This window comes from Leuresthes tenuis, unplaced genomic scaffold (assembly GCF_036924035.1).
Source record: "Leuresthes tenuis unplaced genomic scaffold, fLeuTen1.0.hap1 SCAF_23, whole genome shotgun sequence".
NCBI lineage: Eukaryota > Metazoa > Chordata > Actinopteri > Atheriniformes > Atherinopsidae > Leuresthes > Leuresthes tenuis.
In genome coordinates this window covers 10,233,519-10,254,034 of record NW_027325377.1, presented here as the reverse complement: position 1 = coordinate 10,254,034, position 20,516 = coordinate 10,233,519, and the positions used below count along the sequence as shown (strand labels likewise).

At 37.8% G+C, this 20,516-nt stretch overlaps 2 protein-coding genes across 4 annotated transcripts; one reads left to right on the top strand and one right to left on the bottom strand.

Moving 5' to 3' along the window:
* Positions 1 to 13: 13 nt before the first annotated feature.
* nfyba (nuclear transcription factor Y, beta a) lies at positions 14 to 5,270 on the top strand. Of its 3 annotated transcripts, none has more exons than XM_072377427.1 (7): positions 14 to 107; positions 1,631 to 1,724; positions 1,839 to 1,969; positions 3,160 to 3,357; positions 4,095 to 4,173; positions 4,278 to 4,357; positions 4,748 to 5,270. In XM_072377427.1, exons 2-7 carry the CDS (start codon positions 1,631 to 1,633, stop codon positions 4,778 to 4,780), a joined length of 615 nt encoding a protein of 204 aa, XP_072233528.1. In that variant the 5' UTR covers positions 14 to 107; the 3' UTR covers positions 4,781 to 5,270. The 3 variants fall into 3 exon arrangements, with proteins under 3 accessions (XP_072233528.1, XP_072233530.1, XP_072233529.1); XM_072377429.1 differs by lacking the exon at positions 14 to 107 and adding an exon at positions 115 to 352; XM_072377428.1 differs by lacking the exon at positions 14 to 107 and adding an exon at positions 305 to 396.
* Positions 5,271 to 5,591: 321 nt separating this feature from the next.
* Positions 5,592 to 14,906, bottom strand: LOC140282554 (histidine ammonia-lyase-like). The gene is made up of 20 exons (XM_072377008.1): positions 14,669 to 14,906; positions 14,523 to 14,574; positions 13,397 to 13,424; positions 13,220 to 13,294; positions 13,061 to 13,133; positions 12,912 to 12,978; positions 12,750 to 12,787; positions 12,221 to 12,346; positions 11,125 to 11,264; positions 10,444 to 10,491; positions 10,024 to 10,171; positions 9,333 to 9,428; positions 9,109 to 9,167; positions 8,837 to 8,917; positions 8,284 to 8,349; positions 7,650 to 7,815; positions 6,124 to 6,258; positions 5,933 to 6,041; positions 5,741 to 5,810; positions 5,592 to 5,648 (listed from the first exon to the last, which is right to left on the bottom strand). Exons 1-20 carry the CDS (start codon positions 14,904 to 14,906, stop codon positions 5,592 to 5,594), a joined length of 1,872 nt encoding a protein of 623 aa, XP_072233109.1.
* Positions 14,907 to 20,516: the final 5,610 nt, after the last annotated feature.

Here is a 20,516-nt window from a genome sequence, read left to right as displayed (position 1 = left end):
GCGGTACTGCAGCCTCGACTCCGCGCTGGGACTGGTTCTTTCGCAGCCATTTTCTGTCCAACCAAACAGCCGTCTCAGGAAGGTAACCAACCAGGGCTCCATTGCAGGTTTGTGCCTGGCTCCGGCCAATGATTGCTAACCGATTTCTCGTTAGCTCGAATGGAAATGTCCGTCTCTGTCTGATTTTATTTGTTGTCTGAGTGAATGAGGGTTGCTCATCAGGAAGTATCTATTGAGCGAAATTTTAAAAATAACTGTTAAACATTTACGGCCCAGCTACGTCTTGCTCTGCTGTGCACGACAAAGAACAGGCCAACGCAGACGCGAGTTGCAATGGACTTACAATGAAAATGTATGCAAGGGACAGTATGTACTTGTATAGGTTAACTACAAAAGGTAATGTCCCACTGGACAGCCTGTTTCATATATCCTGAAATGATCAAATCGAGTCAAATCGACTAAGCTAGCTCATATTCGTGGATTAACATTGGCTAACGTTAGCTAAATAACTCGCGTACCCGCGGGTTACATCTGCCAGTTAGCATACGGTAGCTAAAGGTATCTGTGTTTTTAACATGTGACTACAGTAAACAGACACCAATCCATCAAGGCTTTCCGCTTAAAATACTTTTCTAACCTTAAAACCAATAATTTAAATTCCATGCCGCATGGAAGATAAGTTAACATTTGGCTATCTTTGATATGCACCCCTGGAAAAGTCGCCTTCCTTTAAAATAATCCACACAGCGCAGCTAGCGCGTATCTTCATAGTGGAAACCCAGAATAATAACCTAAATACAACTGCTCCAAAGTAAGACATCTAATGAACAGGCACGTCTGCTACAATAGCCAGTTCTTTAACCTACCGAGAGAAGACGAAGCTAAGCACACATGTGGTTCAGTTTTAACGGATACATTCCCAACCAGTCTTTGTGCAGACTTAATTCATAACATTTAAGCGTACGAACACACATTTAAACTTTTATCAGACTTTAATAACTTAAAGAATCGAGTCAATCGACACTACACGATATGATTGAACAACCATGCTCAAAAATTCTAAAACGGGTGAAAAGTGAGAATGCAAGGTTGTAGATGGACTCTTCTCTATGTTTATTGGTATAATTTTCTGTTTAATTTTGTCATTGTACAACAAAATGTCCTTTTTTATCTTTCAAGATCCAGAGGAAACCTAAAGTTAGTTTGGGTTTTATTACATATTGATGTTTTTGACAATATTACTGAGTAATCTTATGCAGTTGTGAACGTTAACAGTGCATTTCTACTACCCGTATTAAGCAATCAACTGCATGGTCAGATATGTTACAGGGAAGATCAGTGTTCATGCAAAGGATATGCCAGAGATGCATGTAATTATGCTGTCTGTGTTTTACAAGTGATAATGTTATCATTTTCTGCACTTGGCAAAGGGATGTGGTCCCATTTTCCATCCATCTTTTTTTGGTGATTGGTACAGTTAACTGCTTTGTTATCTCTGTTTAGGGATGAGCAGAGCATTATGTCCCCTAGTTGTGCAGGCAGCTCTGTCATGAAGCTGCACAGAAACTCATCTGTTGTATTGCTACAGCTTCACATTTTTAAACGAAATGTTAATGCGCGTTTGTTACAGATGGACGGAGACAGCTCAACTACCGACGCCTCTCAGCTAGGCATCACTGGAGAATACATGGCTCCTAGTCATTATGTTCTCCAACCACAAGATGGTAAGGACAAAAAAAAAAAAGTGGTGACAGTTCACCATCTCCATTACCATAAGCGATGTGGTTTTTTTTTTTAATTCAGGTCATAAAGATCGGATTTTTCTGTGTGTTTTGTAGATGATGGAGAAGAGAGTATGAATGACCACGACGATGGCGGTGTCAAGGAGAATTATAGGGAGCAAGACATCTATCTTCCTATTGCCAATGTGGCTCGCATCATGAAGAACGCTGTTCCTCAGACTGGAAAGGTTTGTGAGGGAGAAGAAGGAATAACCATCATGTTATCTTTTATTTTTTTTACATGCATATTCACAGAATATGAATGTGAATGTGTTTGGAAGGATTTCACTTTAGTTTTTATATCCATCCATCCATCCATCCATCTGTCGCTTCTCCGTGGGTCGGGTTGCGTGGGCAGCAGCTTGAGCAGAGAAACCCAGATATCCCTGTCCCCTGTCCACTTCCTCCAGCTCTTCTGGGGGGACCTCGAGGCATTCCCAGGCCAGCCGAGAGACATAGTCTCTCCAACATGTCCTGGGTCTTCCCGGGGGCTCCTCCCAGTGGGACGTGCCCGGAACACCTCACTAGGGAGGCGTCCAGGAGGCATCCTAACCAGATGCCCGAGCCACCTCATCTGGCTCCAGCAGCTCTACTCTGAGCCCGTCCCAGATGACTGAGCTTCTCACCCTATCTCTAAGGGAGAGCCCAGACACCCTGCGGAGGAAGCCCATTTCGACCGCTTATATTCGCGATCTCGTTCTTTCGGTCACCACCCAAAGCTCGTGACCATAGATGAGGGTAGGGACGTAGATTGACCGGTAAATCAAGAGCTTCGCCTTCTGGCTCAGCTCCTTCTTCACAGCAATCCGCCCATCAATCTCCTGCTTCATTCGTCCCTCGCTCGTGAACAAGACCCCAAGATACTTGAACTTCTCCACTTGGGGAAGGATCTCATTCCTGAACTGGAGAGAGCATTCCACCCTTTTCTGGCTAGTTTTTATATATTTACTAGCAATAAAAAAAAAAAGTTTATCCACTGTGCTCTTATATCCTTTGAACTTAGTGTAGGCTTAATGTAATGACAGCTGTAATATGAGCATTTTGTAATTGACCTTATTTCTTTCATACAGTGGCTGATATTTCTTTATTTTGACTCTTCTCCGTCATGTTTACAATCACCAATTAGTATAACTGATTTGAAGAAGGGCAGTTTTCATAAATATGCAGTTGGATCTTCTGTCATGGAGAAAACTATGCTAAATGAGATAAAAGCCGAAATGAGAAGTTTTTCTTCACCTCCAGAGTAGAGTTAGAGGTCTTAATTTTGCAACCTCACTTGTTTAAATATGATGTACTGCTGTATCTTACTGAAGTTCAAAGCCAGTTTAATTCGGAGATTTAAAAAGAAAAATTGTTATTGTAAAATTGTACCCCACAGATTGCAAAAGATGCCAAAGAGTGTGTGCAAGAGTGTGTGAGCGAGTTCATCAGTTTTATCACATCTGAGGCGAGTGAGCGCTGCCATCAGGAGAAGAGGAAGACCATCAACGGGGAGGATATCCTGTTTGCCATGTCCACTTTGGGCTTCGACATGTATGTGGATCCGCTAAAGCTGTACTTGCAGAAGTTTAGAGAGGTGAGTCCATGCTCAATTTCCTTTGACTATCTTGACAGGGTATCCATTTGTTATCAACAGACACTTTTCATCAGAATAAATCAGATTGTCGCACAGCAAATGGGTTAAAACGCTGTTCTATATAAAGTGTGTTTTTGTTGTGCAATGCATTTTTACTGATATACCTCAACTCGTTGCACTTCTGATTCAGTTATAAATACAAGCGTCTTTTGCTTGGATTTAGTGCTATGTTGCATGTTTCATTTCCTTAATTGTTTGCAGTTCTATCCAACTGCATCCCAAATTATTTTGGTCCTTGCCTATTGACAGTGTCCCTTGGAAGTTGAAAATGAACAGAAAGTTTCCAGACTAAGTCACATTTGCACATTTGTCTTGTAATGTCAAACTGTCATATTGGACCGTCAAAAAGGATGATACATGTTTTCTTTTAGCTAATTGCATCATGAGGAAGAAAGTATTTAGTTTTAGCTATTAGTTTCAATCTGCTGCTATGACTTCAGGTTATTGTTATGCATTGCATACATTAAATCACATAAACTTCATTATCCCCACTGATTCTCTGTAATGGCTAGCATATGGCCAAAAAAATTGCATTTGATAAGGTATTACAAATGTAAAATGTCTTCAAATGGCAGTGCAATAAGAAAAGAGCCAGAATGGCTGATTTTCTGTCTTGTTTAATTCCAGATGTTGCTACTCTAAATATGTGATTTTTTTTTTCTTTGTGAATTCTTCAGGCAATGAAAGGAGAGAAGGGTATGCCTGGGGTGGGAGTGGGAGAAAGCCTGAGTGAGGACCTCACAGAGGACAGCTTCAGTAAGTGAAACACTGGCTTGGAAGATGGCTAATATTTTAGAATCTGTCCTCCGGTTTGCTTTTTGATTTCCCTCTTTTTACACCGTTTCCTTTTTTCTTCCTAGCAAATCCACTTCCTGCCGGGATTATCACAGCAGATGGTCAACAGCAAAACGTCATGGTGTATACCACCTCATATCAACAGGTAAAAATCATATCCCGTACACAATCCTATACTCTTAAGGTATAAAGGTTGAAGTTAATTGTCTGTCCAAACAACAAGATGATACGACAATGTGTACAATACGTTGTGATATGGAGTGAGTTAACATTGTTAACTTACTTACAGACCTCATTTATCTCCACGATGATCATGGAATTTCATCTCTTTTGTCATTTTCATTATATAAGCATTTTGTTACACTAGATAAATAAGTCCACAGCTGGATGAGAATTCTCTGGATCATTGTGGCTTAAGAGCAACACTGCAAACAACATTGCTAATGAAACCACATCTGAAGAACAGGCTTTAAAGGGGAATTCTATTCATTCCAATACACTGTCAGATCTCTAATCCAAATGTACTTCGTTTCAGATTCCCACTGTACAGCAGATCCAATTTTCATGACAAGGCCTTACTCCAAGTCCAAACACAGTAGTTCCACTTGGGGCACGTGCTCGCCAGATGATCTCTGACCCTCCCACAGGGTCAGACAGACAGGAAGAGGGGAAAGCATCAGGATAAACCCTCATGTACAGAAAATCACTACCTGTTTAGTTGAAAGTGTAGTTTCTAGTTGTGAGGTACCAAATGATTTGGAGAACTTCCAAATTAGCTGGGCAAGGCAAGTCTTCTTACATGCCTTAGTGGTGGAATTCTGTTTTTCCATGTGTTCATGTGTTTGCTTTTATGCCTGTTTTTTTTTTTTCTTTCAGAGTAGGGTTAGAGGGGGTTTACATTGGCAATTGCTTTCAAAGGTTTTGAACACCTCTGTATCAAATCAAGAGGAGCCCCATTGTTACTGTCACATTAGATCATGCAATTCTTTTGTAAGTTCACAGAGTTTACCATGTGCTTTAATGTTATGGAAATCCTTTGAATAAAAATTCAAAAGTGATGTTTATTTTTACGTATCACATCCATCGCCCCAGATTTTCACTACATGATTATTGTGGCTAAAATCATCAAATTATCAAAACTAAAATCTTATTATTGAATAGAAGACTCGATGAAGTGGATGAATGTAGTCCGAACTGTATAGATGTGTACAAAAAAAAAATCTAATCTAAAAGCAGTCAATAATATTGTGACTTTGTCAAAGATCAAGTCACAATATGATATACATTGCCACAATATCAATGTTTAATTTCTTTGATATCACAATTATTGTTTTCATGGTCAGTAAAAGTTTAGTTTTCCTCCATTGCTGTCTCTCCATTCATGTTTGCATCTTCCTTCTGTATACATCCACATAAGGCTGAACTGTCTTCCAGACCTGAAGAAGAAAAAACACCCAATCACATCCTAATACAACACCACACTGTATTAGTAACTTGTTGGAAAGCTAGTTTAGGTGTGGGAATTTGCCTTTTGTTGTTTCAGAAGTGCATGAGCAGCTTCTATGTCTGGACTCATGGTACGGTCTCTGTCCCAGGGACTGAAAGGATAAGAAGTTAGGATATGCCCATTGTACTTAGAACAAACAAAACCTTCGATATAAATTATACATTTATTATAAGTGAAAACTGCCAAAGTTTCTAGTTCTGAGATGTGTCTGACCTGACCACAGAGCGCAGCAGCTCATAGACCTTCTCCAGAGGAGTGGTGGTCTTCAGAGGACGCAGAAACTCCAAAGCCTGGCAGGCAGCCAGTAGTTCTATGGCCAGCACTGCAGGACAGAACCACTCATATAATTTGAGTACAAACACTTGAGTATCTGGATTTTTTTTTTTAAGGTTTTCATGTGTCACCTTGTTCCACATGCTCCACCACTCTCAAAGCTTTGCGAGCAGCCCAGCCTCCCATAGACACATGGTCCTCTGTTGCTGCACTGGTGGACAGGGAGTCAATAGAGGATGGGTGGCACAGAGCCTTACTCTCTGAGACTGAAAGGAGTTACAATAGTCAGTAGCTGGAATGGCACTGGATGGATTGTCATGAAATAAGGTAATTTGTGATCTCCTAAGAATAAAGTGTCCAGTCATGATCCTCTGACTTTACTTAACGTCACGTTAACAATTTAGCTTTTGTTTGATATGTCTTCGAATGGAGTGGAATGACATGAGATTTGGTAACGCCATTTGAGGTGCCAGGAAAACAAGAATCAGATGAATTTTGGTCATCCTTTACATCTTATACCTTTAATTGGATATAATTTGTATTTATCCAGGGAAATCCCTCAACTCAGACGAGATGGATTGGCAACATTTTGTTGTAATTAATTTTAATGGGATTCTCACGAGATTTTAAGCAATGTCCAAGAAGTTGTTAGACAAACTTCTTTTCGGGTTTTTTTCAGGCTGAGCTTTAACAAATTGCAAAAAAGGCTTATTATTTATTGTAATTATTTCTACCATACTTGAAATGCTATGTAGCAACAAAATGTTCGATAGTAACAGAAAGCAAATGCATGCTAACATACTGAACTGAGAGGAAACATTGTTAACATCTTCCAAAATTTGCATGCTTGCATTTTGGTTGCCAGCATGGAGCTGAAAACTTTCAATCTTTCTAGTTTTCACACTATCTTTCTCTATTTATCTTCTTAATTTAATCTATTTTAGTTGTTGTCTTTGCCAAAATGCAGATAAAGATGACTTTGTATCCATGGAGGTATAATTTGATACTTAACATATGTTTAGTCTCAGACTTTAATTTAAAGAGAAACTAGTTGCTGCATGACCACAAGAATAACTTATTGAAAAGCTTAAGAAATTACGGTTTCTTGGGAAAGTCTGATATTTCTTTTGATAACCAATATATCTTATTTATTTTATAATGAATTCCTAACAGTTACACTTTTAAAGCAACAATTACTGGCATCTTGTAGTTAATTTGGAGATAGTAAGCATCTCAAATGCAGTTATCAAACTAGCAAATTGTATGTATATTTGTTGCCTAAATTAGCTCTTGAGGAGAAAACAAGAAACTTTGAAATCACAGAAGACCTTCCTATCAGTGATTTTCAAATGGGTAAAGCCACACTATTGTTTTGTTGTTTTTCTGCTTTCATCTATTCCAATGTTGTTTTGCCTCTTAATCTTTTGGCTTTGATGATGAGTTGTTTCTTGTGCCATTGCCTCTTCCTGCATTACATAATAACTATGATGCTCTACTTCTCAAATCTGTACCTGAACACCACTCTAAAAAGTAGCATCCACAACCATTTATTCTATCATTTTCTTATTAATCCTCTCCATCTGAACAGTGTCCTTCTTCCATAGGTCTTTGTCGCTTTGTTACTGTTACACACTTCAACTTTTTCAAAAAGACACACCTAAGGCCGCAGCAGTGCAGTGTGCGATCATGAAGCCAGAGTTCAGCCCTCCCTCTTTGACAAGAAAGGCAGGCAGTTCACTGAGGGCTGGGTTCATCAGCCTCTCAATCCTTCTCTCGCTTATACTGGCAAGCTCGTGCACACCTATGGCCAGGTAGTCCAAGGCCTAAAACAGTAAGCTACAGTCAAATCCCATGTACAATTTAGGAAAAAAGAGAGCAAAAGAAAGAGAAGACAAGGGATTAAAAGCCAAAGGGCTAAAGGCTGCATCTGATGATTTTAAATGACAATAGATTTTTTAGCTTTTTCCACTGTCATTTTAAAACTTAACTTTTGCTGCCTTTGTTAAAGCTACTAGTATTTATGAAATGCTGCAAGACAAATATCTTGCAACAAAGACAAATATCTGCAAGATATACAAAGACAAATATCTTGCATATCTTCAATATCTTTGTCTTTGTCTTGCAGCCAAAGACAAATATCAAATAATAAGAATGTGTTTGCTGGCCATGTGTTCATCCTCTATTTTAAACACACTGTCTGATAAATCAAACACCATCACCCAGATAGAGGAGGGAAATACAAGAAAATGGTAAAGGCTGAAGGCAAATAAGAGTTCAGTGTATGATTTTACTTTGGCTGGATACTCTCCATGGAAATTTCCGCCAGAAATGGTCTCTCCTGTTTCTGGAAATACCAGCTGGAGGTAAGTTTAGGATTCATGAGCCAACAGAAACAGTCTTTTGTCATTTTTGTAAAAACACTGACACTTTGTGGTTAAAATTTTCCTTTGCAGGCTCAAATGAGGAAAATGGCCAACAACCTTACAACACACACAATTTTAAAGAAAAAACAATCTATACTTTAATGGATGATTGATCTGTACTTCAGGTGATTTATTGATATCAAGATGTCAGATAATAGTGAAAGGCGTTTACTTTTGTTTCCCACATCTTGATATAATATGTTCAGATTATTTAATTTTACGCAATCAACCGTCATAAACGTTGAACTATTTGGTTAAAGTCAAATCTATGCATTTCAAATGTTTTACTAGAAAAATATTTTTTGTTTTTGCTGACTTTAATAGATTATTACTGCTTAATATTCTGTATGTCAACAAATCAGCTGCCCAACCAATGACAGTATCTCTAGGATCCTATCAAGGTGCTATTTCTGTAGGATACAGGGTTGTCTGTGGCGCTGTTTAACTCAGTAGAAATCACTTTCTTCACAAAAGCAATGGTGTCGTTCACCACGCCATGAACCTGCAACAAGAAGAGCACAGCAAAAGTGAATCTGCCTCCATTTTTGTGATTTCTGTCATTAGTGCTAACAAAACTGTATTTACAAACAGTAAAAGCTTGACAAGTGCTCATATTCTAGTCTGTTAGAGCCTGAAGAGTGCCTTTCTGGAACTGTAAAAAATTGAAACATGACATATACATTTACTCTATACCTGTGGAATGCAGCGCAGGGTGTAAGCATCCTGAACACGACTGCATGTTCTATGACTCTCTATGGGAAGAATACAATCAAATAGGAAGTTGTTTGAAAATAGTATGATGAAGTCACTCTTTCAAAGAATAACCCGGTAGACCAGGACACAGTGAGTGCACATTGTATGTCTCAGTCATCAAAAGTAAATTCTTAAAGTCTTGTTGTTATGCTTGCACATACTACCTGAGATCTGAGAAGGGTAGACAACAGAGTCAAGAAGAGATCGAAGCCTCTCAGCTACTTCTGTTTGACCGGGGTGGGGTCGCACAGCATGGATAGCTATTATGTTAATAAATTATGTTAATTATCACAGCTGAAATTTCCACCACATTATGTCAGAGGACACTCATTAGGTGGCACTGTTGTTCTTACTTAAAGGTAATTTAACAGACATTTTTTAGTCACCTGGCCGAGCAATCTGCAGATGTAATATGTGTATGTTCATAAACATATAACTCTGTAGACAGCAGAAACTAAATATTGCATTCATTTGTTTTTTTGGCCACTCAATGATGGAGGCTTCTTTTACACAGAAAGTTCCAAAAAATCCAAAAAGAATTTTACTGTTCTTTCCCAGGAATTTTCCAAGAATAAAGAAATTAGATTTCTTCTGGTCGTAGGCCTGAAAAAAGCGCAAAAGCCTTAACTTCATTATTGGCCTGTTGGTCTCCAGCCTTATAATGGTCAACTTGTTTCAACTCTTCAAATACACCAGGTGAATAGAATTGTAATGGAAGTACTAGAATACTTCCAATCAGTGACAGTCAGCAATGAAAAAAACCTATCCCAAGAGCCCATGTCTACCTTCATAAAGTGCAACACTATCTCAAGTCTCACCCTATGTGCTGTTTGGTGCTATGGTTCCTGTAGTTACCTCTGTGAAAGGCTTTCGTGGTGCCCTTTAGGGCTTCCAATGTCAAGGCAGCAATGACGTCGGCTTGTCTGGCTGCGCACTGAGCTCTCTCAACAGCCTCAGCACCAAGAGATGTTATCAACTGAGTCCCATTGATAAGAGCAATTCCCTACTCAACGAGCACAATGATTAAAACCATCTATATAGATCAAATAAAATTCAAATGTTCAGCCGTCAATCTGCTGAAAAAGTAGGATTCATCACAACTAATTCTGTCATGTTTATATGGGTTACTGCGGTCAAATAGTTCTTTAAAAAGTAGTAAAACAATTAGACATTGTAAATTGTAGTGATCTTTTACAAAACATTTAGGATTATCATTATTATATTTTAATAAAATGAAGTTTTATTCTTGGAATGAAATGAAATGAAATGAAATACCTCTTTTGGTTTCAGCACAAGAGGTTCAAGGCTATGGCCTTCCAGCACCTGTAAAAATTAATCAGAAATAACATCGGTCTTTCAGTTATGTTTTGGGAAAAAAAGCCTTTGACCATCAATGGTGTCAAAATAGTGTCAATGGCATCAAAATATTTAAGTCATCAGTCATCTGACAAATCCTTGATTATGTTTAAGTGATTTAAGATAATCTTTTTAGCAAAAAGCCAGAGCTATAAACCTTTTTGTCATTTCTGTTTGACAGATGTGGGCATTAATCAAGTTCTGATGAAAAATGTTATTAAGTTGCATCATAGGAAAGACTTGCCTACACTTTAGGATTGTTCTAGGATGTACTGGGATTGTAATTTGACCTATAGTGCACAAAATGTTTGCCAGTGATTTATTAAGATTTCTAACACCAGGTCATGTGACTCATTTCAAGGTGAGCTGGTTTGCCGTTAAGTAAGTTAAGAAATAATTTACAAAAGGTTCTGGCTTTCTCGCATTCACTCTTATTTAGATGAGATATAAAGCCATTTCAGCTGAATGACAGCCAATTGGATTTTTCATTACCTCTTAACCCAAAAGTGCAGCTGTTTAAAATTCTTAACAAAGTATATTGCATAGGAAAGCTGTACAAGCACATGGTCATGAAAGTGAGGAACTGTAAATAAAACTCACAGCCTTAGCATCAGCCCAACTGCTTTGTGGTGACCACATCCTGCCCTCCCCCATCAGGCCCAGGGCGAGATGAGCCAGAGGGGCTAAGTCTCCACTTGCTCCAACAGTACCTTTCTCTGGTACCCAGGACAAACAGGATGCTATTGAACAAACAGATATACACACAGATAAACTTGTACAACTTTGCTTTGTATAAACATACATCCATCTTTCTTGAGCAGCTCTCTGCATAATGCAAAATACTGTGATATGGTATGTATGTCAAACTACATCCTCCAAAAAGACCACAAATCTGCACCTCTCAGAGAATTTCAGTGTTCAGCAAAGGAGTATTTATGGCAAGAAATTTTTGCTACATGTAAAAAATCAATTTACAACTGAGTGTGATTGATGAAAATTACAAGACAAAATAAAATACTTACAAAGAATTGAAAAAAACTGTCTTTCCTTTGTGTTCTATATATTTATGTATGTACAGTTAAGTAACTGGATGTAGTTAACTCCTTTTGGCTTAAAAGATTGACCTTCTCACTAGTTAACTGTAACAGAAAAAACACACTAAAAAAACACAGCATTTCTGCTTGTGGCACAATTGATTAGATGAGGGATTAGTATTTGTAAAAACTATGACGAGCTTTGAGTGAGCTTTAGTAGATGCTGAAATCACATTGTTCAATATTCAATCTCCTCTCATCATAAATGCAGTGACACGGTTCAGAACAATCATTAGATCATCTGTTGAGACAGTTGTGATGAATGGTGGTGAAGATATAATTTATAGTTTGGAGATTGCTTTGCCACCTCAGGGGCTGCACAACTTGTTGTCTTTGGTTCAGCTATTAATTCTACATCATATTAAACAGTGTTCAAAGATAATGTAGGGCCATCTGTTATGTAAAACTAATCTGTAAGTGGACCAGTCAATATAACAAGGATTCTAAGCAAATTAACCAAGGAATGAGTCTCAAGAAAGAGGTGGAAGGTTATGGAATTAGGTTAAAGCACAGTTTAGAAAATAAAAAAACAATAATGATAGAATTAATAAACATATATATATAATTTGTATATAACTTAATAAAATAATAAAACAGTATACCATTGAAGGCCTTTATCATTGTGTGAAGGGTTTCCATGGAGATGCCACTGTAGCCTTTTGCCAGTACATTGATTCTCAGTGCCAGAAGCATGCGTGTCCTTGTAACACTCAATGGGGCTCCCACTCCTGAACATACACGCACATCCATAGAATTGACCTACATTAATTCCTGAAATCTTATTCTAACTTTTAGCATTGCTTTACTCTCACGATAGCATTAATGTAATCCTAACCAACATGTCTTCGATTTCAAAATTAATGATTTGTATCATACCGACAGTAAGAAAAACCCATTCTCATACTGTGAATATGTAAACACATTAAGGTCACCACAACATGGCTAATACCTAAACCACATGCTGTCTAGTGACTTTTTAATAGTTAACATTTATAAAAATATAACAGATGAATAACACTCAAGTGTGAAAGCACTCTATCTACATTTCACTCAGTCATTCATTAAAAGCCAAAACTACAGAGATCTTGCTGTGTATATTAAACAGATGTTGCATAAAATGCATTAACCTACCAGCACAATGAGAGCGAATCACATTCTCCTGTAGCTGCCTATAGTTGGAGGAAGAAAATCATATGATAATGCTAAAACTCCCCTGATAGAAACAGAGTGCTAAGTCAGGTGGTATTTGGATCCATCTGTTGACACCTGAAGTTAGATTACAATTTTACTTACACTAGTTGTTCCTTTGGTATGAGTGTATGAGCAAACTTTCCAAATCCAGTGTTGACTCCATAAACAACTGCAGTAAATATTTACACATAGTGAAAATCTTTTTCTGGTTTGAATCTTTAGAATGAGGGAATGATGTGGACAATCTTTACCTTTGTTTTCTCTAATGATAGCATCAATAACCTCTCTGCCCTTTGCTACTTTCTCCTCAGCCTCATGGGTTAACTGATAGGAATCCAAACAACAAAGATCAGATATTTTTGTCACAACTTCACCTCTCCAGTTTGAAAGTCTGGCCGCTATTTTCTCACTTTTATCTTGAACAAGCCTTGACCCAGGCTGACCAGATCAGCTGTGGTCAGATTGCTGCCATCCAGGAAAATATACTGCTTGAAACAACAAATAAGTTATCAAAAGAAATAAAATAAACCCAAAAATGAAATCAAAATCTGTTATTTCAACTACAAAATAATCAACAACACACTCACCTCTTTGGGCTCTTCATAAGTATTGTACCTAATTGCATCAGGTTAAAGATGTTAATTTCAATAACAGATTTGAATATGTATATATAACAGAAGAGAATATGTATTATTATTTATTTATATAATTGTATGATAAAAACAAAGAGCATAAAATATTACAATCATTTCAAAAGCACATTTACTTGTTATGTCGGTGGGGGTACCACACATTTTAGTACAGAAAAGACAGAAAGACTAGTTATCAGGCCTATACCTTTTCCCGTAGCAATCCTTGCACTGGAAATTAATTCAGACATTTATAGTGCTCAATGTTAAAATGTATTGCACTTTAAATACTGGTTTTCTAGTCTAGTTGACCATTCAAAGCAGTTTCACACGATTTGTCACATTCAACCATTCACACATGCTTATACAACACATCTTAGTCTATACAATGTTATAGAATACATAGTGCTTTTCTTTTTCTCTCTCAGACACATTCACAAACTGTTGGACATCAGAGGCAATGTGGGCTTCAGTGTCTTGCTCAAAGACACTTTGACATGTGGGCTGGAGAAACTGGGAACTGAACCACGACTTTCCCATTGGCAGATGACTGCTCTAAGTCTAAGTAGAAAATCTCAGCCTGTTAACATACTGAGATAAACATGGTAAATAGTTAGAAATTGCCTTAACATCAGCATATATTTTTCTGGTTTTAAGGGTAGTTTTAGATTAACCTGAATATATATTATACCCGCAAGATGAAGGCATAATTAGATCTCTATGTGCCTGTAATTCATTCACACATCACTGGCAAAAATTTTATTATGCAAGGTGCAAGTTTGATCTTCCCTGGGATTCACAATATTAAGTATGTAGACAGGAAAACCTGGAAATTGATTCATCATTCATAAATTACCTTTTCTCTTTCCTTATCCCCAGCGCATTTCTAGATTCATGCAGATTCTAACCCAGTTGTGTGCTTGTGTTTTCCGTTGACTACAGGATCACATTATAATGCACATGTCAAACAGATACCTCTGCTATTATCATCACTCTAAATTAAGATACTGTTGTGTCAACTAGGCTATTTGTAGTCGATCAGATCTGTCAAACTTGCATTCAGAGCATTTTCTGTGAAGGATACTCTGCCCTCTCAAATGGTGGAGAGATATCTGTCTTGCCATCTGTTGTAAAGACTCCAAAAACAGAGAAGAAATACAATACCATTATTCCCAAGAAATTACCCAACAGTAATCTGTCCATGCAGGGACTAAAGCTGAAGACACTCACCCAGTTGCACAAAGTCATTGTTCTCCAGAACATCCTCTACCAGGTCCTCAGGGTGAAGGAACTCTCCACCCTGGCACCTCCTAATATTAAATTCCATCTGTCTTTCTCCATGCTCCAGCCTCTTGGCCCAATAAAAGCGTTGTAGGGCCTCATCCCCCAGTGACTGGATGGAGACTAAGGGGCCGCCGATGGGCACCCGGAGCCATTCACCAAGAACGTATACAGAGACACAGAGCATCGAGAATAGAGATTTCCTAACGACTCAACAGTTTGTGAGGCTGCAGCACTGATATTTTGCTTAACAAGAGGTAGGCCTTTCCACTTTGCCTGACAGAACCTGTTCTGGTTGGATCGACTAAGCTTTTCTTGATTCATTAACATCTTCTGTAAAGTTTTATAAAAGGATAACTAGGTGTCAATCTTTGATTTGAGATTGAGCTTCATACCTGATTCTTTGTTTCTTCCTGGGCCACTGGATCTGCACACGTCTTACTTGGTAAAAGATAAGTGTAAACCCCAACTACTTGGAACAACTGCTTCAAGAAAGGTCATTAGTTGAGTTGGTGATAAGGCCCAGGACACATTTCTGTAATTTCACATTTGATGTCCTAACAGAGAAAAAAACAATGGGAAAATGTTGCTTTGTATTTTCCAGACATTGAGGTAAAAATAAGAATGAATATTTTTTAGAACAATGACCGCGATATTACTTCATGGTAAACCTATCAAAATTGGAAAAAGCAATAGCATAACATAGACTCACTGTTAGTTTTCCATACCTAAACCGAATAGTAGAAATGATTCAGACAGGTTTACTTCCACAAACGTTTACGAATATACAGTATAGTCGGTAAAAGATTTGTTACCAAATGGTAAAAAAAAACTAGAACAACCAGAACAGGTTTAGTTGTAAAAATTTGCACAAGCTAACAATGCAGCAAATTTTTAAAAAAGGTCAAAACCCCTATGAAAATGTTGCCATATTGAGCACAGTTCTGAGGAGATGAATATTTGTGCATATGTAGTCTGTCTTAGATTCATTCACACCTGTAGTTAGACCTGTCGAGTTAAGATCCAGCCCATTTTCACCACAAATGGTGTATTAGTTAAGTTTGTCCACATGTCAAAAACATGATAGTAATGTAATCCATTGTCAAATATTGTGAGATGGCAATGTATTGCTTGGCTGCTATTATGTATAGGAAAGCACAAATATCACATGACTGGAACTGCAATAAGTAGTTTCCCAAACTTTGTTTTTCTAACATCTAAATCTAAACATGAGCATTCATTTTTACCTAAGGCATGTATCTTACCCTAAGACACTGAGTGTGTACATTATCATGTAGTAAGATTTCACGAAGCAACATGTGGCAGTTTAATGTCATTATGTAGTAAGAACGTGAGGGGATTTTCATCATATATGTCACATGTTTGGAGCCCATGAGAAGTATATGCAGCCTTATGTACTGTATCTCATTTAAAGCATACTGATTAGACCTTAATTCAAATGAAAATATATATTTTTTTCATAAAAGTTTCACAAACTTTATCTTATCTTTTCCAGTGGATTCCACGATTCTACCTCCAGCAAATACAAGTAAGCGGATAGGAGAAGGGAAAACAGCAGAATTGAAGTGTCAAGACTTCACACAGATCCTGGTGTCTTTGTTTGCATTTCATGCCATCAATAAGTATGGTCTGTAAGGGAAAAGATTTATAGCTGCCACAGTCTTTGAAGAAATTCAGTGGTGTTGAATGTGGCAACAGTACAAGAAAAAAAATCAAAGTCCCTTGTTTACATGAAGACAAAGTATGGCAGCCTTGTAGGATATAATCCACGGTGCAAAAATAAGCTACACTGATCAGACATATTACTTGCTGTATTAGAAAACTTGTAGATAGTATCTCTTTACTTTCAGTCAAAATTGGAATTTTCTTTCACCCCCCAATTCTGTTTTTATCTAATAAGAAAGCAAACACTTGTCTTTTCATATTTAACACACCAATCTGGTTGAAGCTCTATTTTATGGCCACTGGAGAAGTGTTCAGATTGGGAAGTATTCACTTTTTGCCATTCATTTTTTGTCTTGGTCAGTCTGTCACAATAGGCTTTATGGTTCACAGTCATTCTTGAGAAGATAAGTACTTCCCTACATGTAATGTAAAATGTCATATTTCCTTTGGGCGGGACCATCTCAGGGTTCTTGCTGGGATGCATTCTCCGTCAGGCCTACGCCCACGTGGCTAATTTCCTGCCATAGAATCTCAGGGATTGCCCCTACACTTTTTCCTCGGGAAGCTCCTGTTGGCGATTTCCTGAGCCGCTCCCACTCTGTGAATAAACAGCACACACTGGTATTTGGCTGCCGACTCTCACATCACATACCTCCAAGGATACACAAACAGACACACACTTTCACAATGAACTGGCTTCACATCGATCTACTGTCTGAGCTGCTGTTCCCAAGAAAGACACATTCACTCAACCACACACACACAACCCGGCATCCTCCCTTTCCTTTTCCTCCTTTTCTACATATTTCCCAATTTGTCTGTTCATCCCCACCCATACCTCCACTTTATTTTAGACACAATAAATGAGGAAAAACAATCTGATCAAACTGAAAGTGCAAGTTCAAGTTGATCTGTTTTCACAACATGGTACATGCTGGAAGAACATATTTCCATAATCAAATCATAGAACAGGTTGTAAGTAAATGGACAAGAATACAGATCACTGTATTGTTCTTGTTACTAAATTATGTAAGATGTGGTCTGCTGTGACCAGCACATGCGTAAACACTTTGGTTAGGGTTAGGATAAAGAGTGGGAAGATTGTTATTTATCCTATGACTCATGTGTGACCCACATCTTCAGCGACTCACATCTCATAGTGACAGTTTCTATCTGCTGGATTGTTGAATTATTGCCACGATGATGACATTATTTAGCTGTAAAAGTTAAATGTTTTTAAAAAAAAAACTGTAATATAATAATCCCTGTGTACAAATTGGTAAATTTCACAAGTCCTCCAGCTGAAATAGTCACACAAGTTGTTTGTTTATACCCCTTAAAATGCATCATAAAGGCATCCTGTGAAGTACTACCTCTGCAAGTGTCAGCTGGGAAATATGACTCATATAAGTATTTCCACTAGACTGCCACAAGACTGCATTCTCAAGTCTTTCATTTAAGAAGCCATTAAGTCCTCAAAAGCTCACATGATGGAAGAAAGGGGAGTGGATGGTGCAGTTCAGCCCTAAATACTTAACTAAAACATGTTTGTCACTTCCTGAATGGGTGTGGTTAATATCATTACCTGGTTAAGTTTATAAAAAGGTCATGACTAGGTCTAAAATACTTTATTTTTACAACGTGACTTCGCTATCACAACAAACATAAAAACACATTGAAAAGAGAGCAGGAGACATAAAATCTTCATCAACTGGCAAACACCTAATTTTTTTTTTTTTGAATATTACAAACACTGCAAGGATGGACTGATCAACATAATTCTGCTTTGATTAAAACCAAAATCCTCACTGCTCTTGAAGCAAAGAAAGAGTTAATTTGAACCTGTATTAAGGAATGAAAAAAGATACTTAGATGCTTAAAGATTCATTGTTAAACTTCATTGTCAAAAAACAGTCAATTTAGAATCACCTGTTAAGCTAGCTTGTAGACCTCTGGGCTATGAGTGGAAATCAGAGCACTTGAAGAAAACTAGCATAAACACCTGGGACATGAAAGCATTGCACATAAAGGGCACGGTCAATCAGAAGGTTTGAACCCACAACTCATTTTCTGTGAGGCACCACGACAACAATGCAACTCCAACAATGCAATCCAACAGCATTGGACAAACTTATCTACATGCAATGCCCAGTTTATCTGACCTTTTTGTATGGAAATCCCACTCCATTTATTGAGCACCTTTATAGATTATATTTTAAGACTTTATGATTGCAAGCTACGCTTAAAGCTTGATGATGGTGTTACACAGTTATGTAAGTGGACCTTGAATGGACTTATATTTACAAAGCTTGGTGTAGATAGTCTGGTTTTATGAAAATCTCCAAAAAAATCTCCAAAAAGAAATGTTGAGCATGTTTTTTTTTTATTATCCGAATTTGTTGTCATATTCGAAGTTTCTCAAGAAAGCAATGCATTCACGTTTGTTTAACAGACATTTTCAACATACGCCAACTAATTTGTTGATGTTGAGGCTCTTAAATGTTCATGTTGAGGGTTATAAAGGTGATGGAATTTAGTGAAGGAAGAATTCCCCAAATGTGAATGGATAAAGAACTCTGAAATCAAAATGAGCTATTTTGCCAGAGCAAAGTGGAAATTTCTTTACCCAAAACCAGAGCCTTATTAACAAGGGCATTTTACAGAGGACATTTTCGGTCTGCAGTACATCAGCCCAACAGTTTGTGGTGTCAGTCAGTGATTCCTATAGCAGCAGCTCAAGATAAATTCTATCACAGGCAGATAGAGATATCTGTCCATTAGCTCGACCCCTGCTGTTGATGATTCCTCTCAGGTTTCTGGACCCGATAGCCCCCTCTCAGGTCTTGCATCTGGAGAATGTCGCTGTAAGATACAAACCATCCTCCATCCTTCCACTCCTTTCTTAGTTTATCCTGTGTCACCTCCTTCCTCCCTTTAATCTTTCACCTCTTGTCCTCACCATCTACTCTGTAAGGTTGCAGAGGTTGCATGGTGCTCTGAGAAGTGAAGACAGGAGGGTTAACACAAAGCTTTTAGTAAAGCAAGACAGAGGCATTTGCATGGAGTAGAACCATCTGACAATAAACATTTTCCAAAACATCTTTCTCTTGTGCACATACACTGAAGGCTGCAGCTCCACTTGGTACCAGGCTTCTGATAACAAGGTGTGGAGTGTTCTGCATTACTCACAAGTCATGCCTCCTCCCACACAAGACACACTGAGCAAAACAGAGAGTCAAACATAAGAGAATATATGATTGATGAAAATGATGAAAGATTTGCAGTTCACATGGCAACCATCAAGCTATAAAATCACTCTCCCTCAGGCTGAACATCATGCAAAAATGCAAATACTTACTGGGAGTCGGAAGCTGTAGAGAAATAAAACTGAGAAGATTGTGTGTTAACCTATTTTTACACACTGGTAAAACATCATTCCCAAACAAGCTGGAAAGCTGTGTATAATGTAAATATGAACATAATGCAATTATTTGCTGATCACTCAAACCTGTACCTAAATTATAACTGTGCAGACACCATACAGTGAGTGTTCAAACAAAGAAACCATCTATGAAGTTGATGTTATTTCTAAATATACACTTACTTTGAGTTTGATGCCTACGGCATCATTCAAAACAGTTGGGACATTTGTTTACTGCTGTCTTGCATTACTTTTCCGATTGAACAAATCTATACAAGCTTTGGGACATGTATATAGAAGCTATATATATACACTTTCATTTGGTAGAGGATTTCAACTGCTCTTAGGTGGCTTGTTAATGGTATTTTTCATTTCACAATGTGCCAAATTTTTTCAAAGGATCATAAGATTGGACTACAGGGAACAGGACTCTTTCACAACAGTTTAATTGTAAAATGAGCAGAATATAGTTTGCTTGTCTTGCTGGAAGCTAGGACTTCTCTAAACCTATGTTGATATATATTTGTTATTTTTTTTAGAATAATATATGCTAGTAACCAACACCATGTGCACTGATGCACTCTTATAATATGTATGCTGAATGCTAATAAAGAGTCAGACTATCCCTCTTTTCTTTATCATAAAGGACCTAGTGGCCTAATAATCAAAAAGGCTACTATAGACTGACAT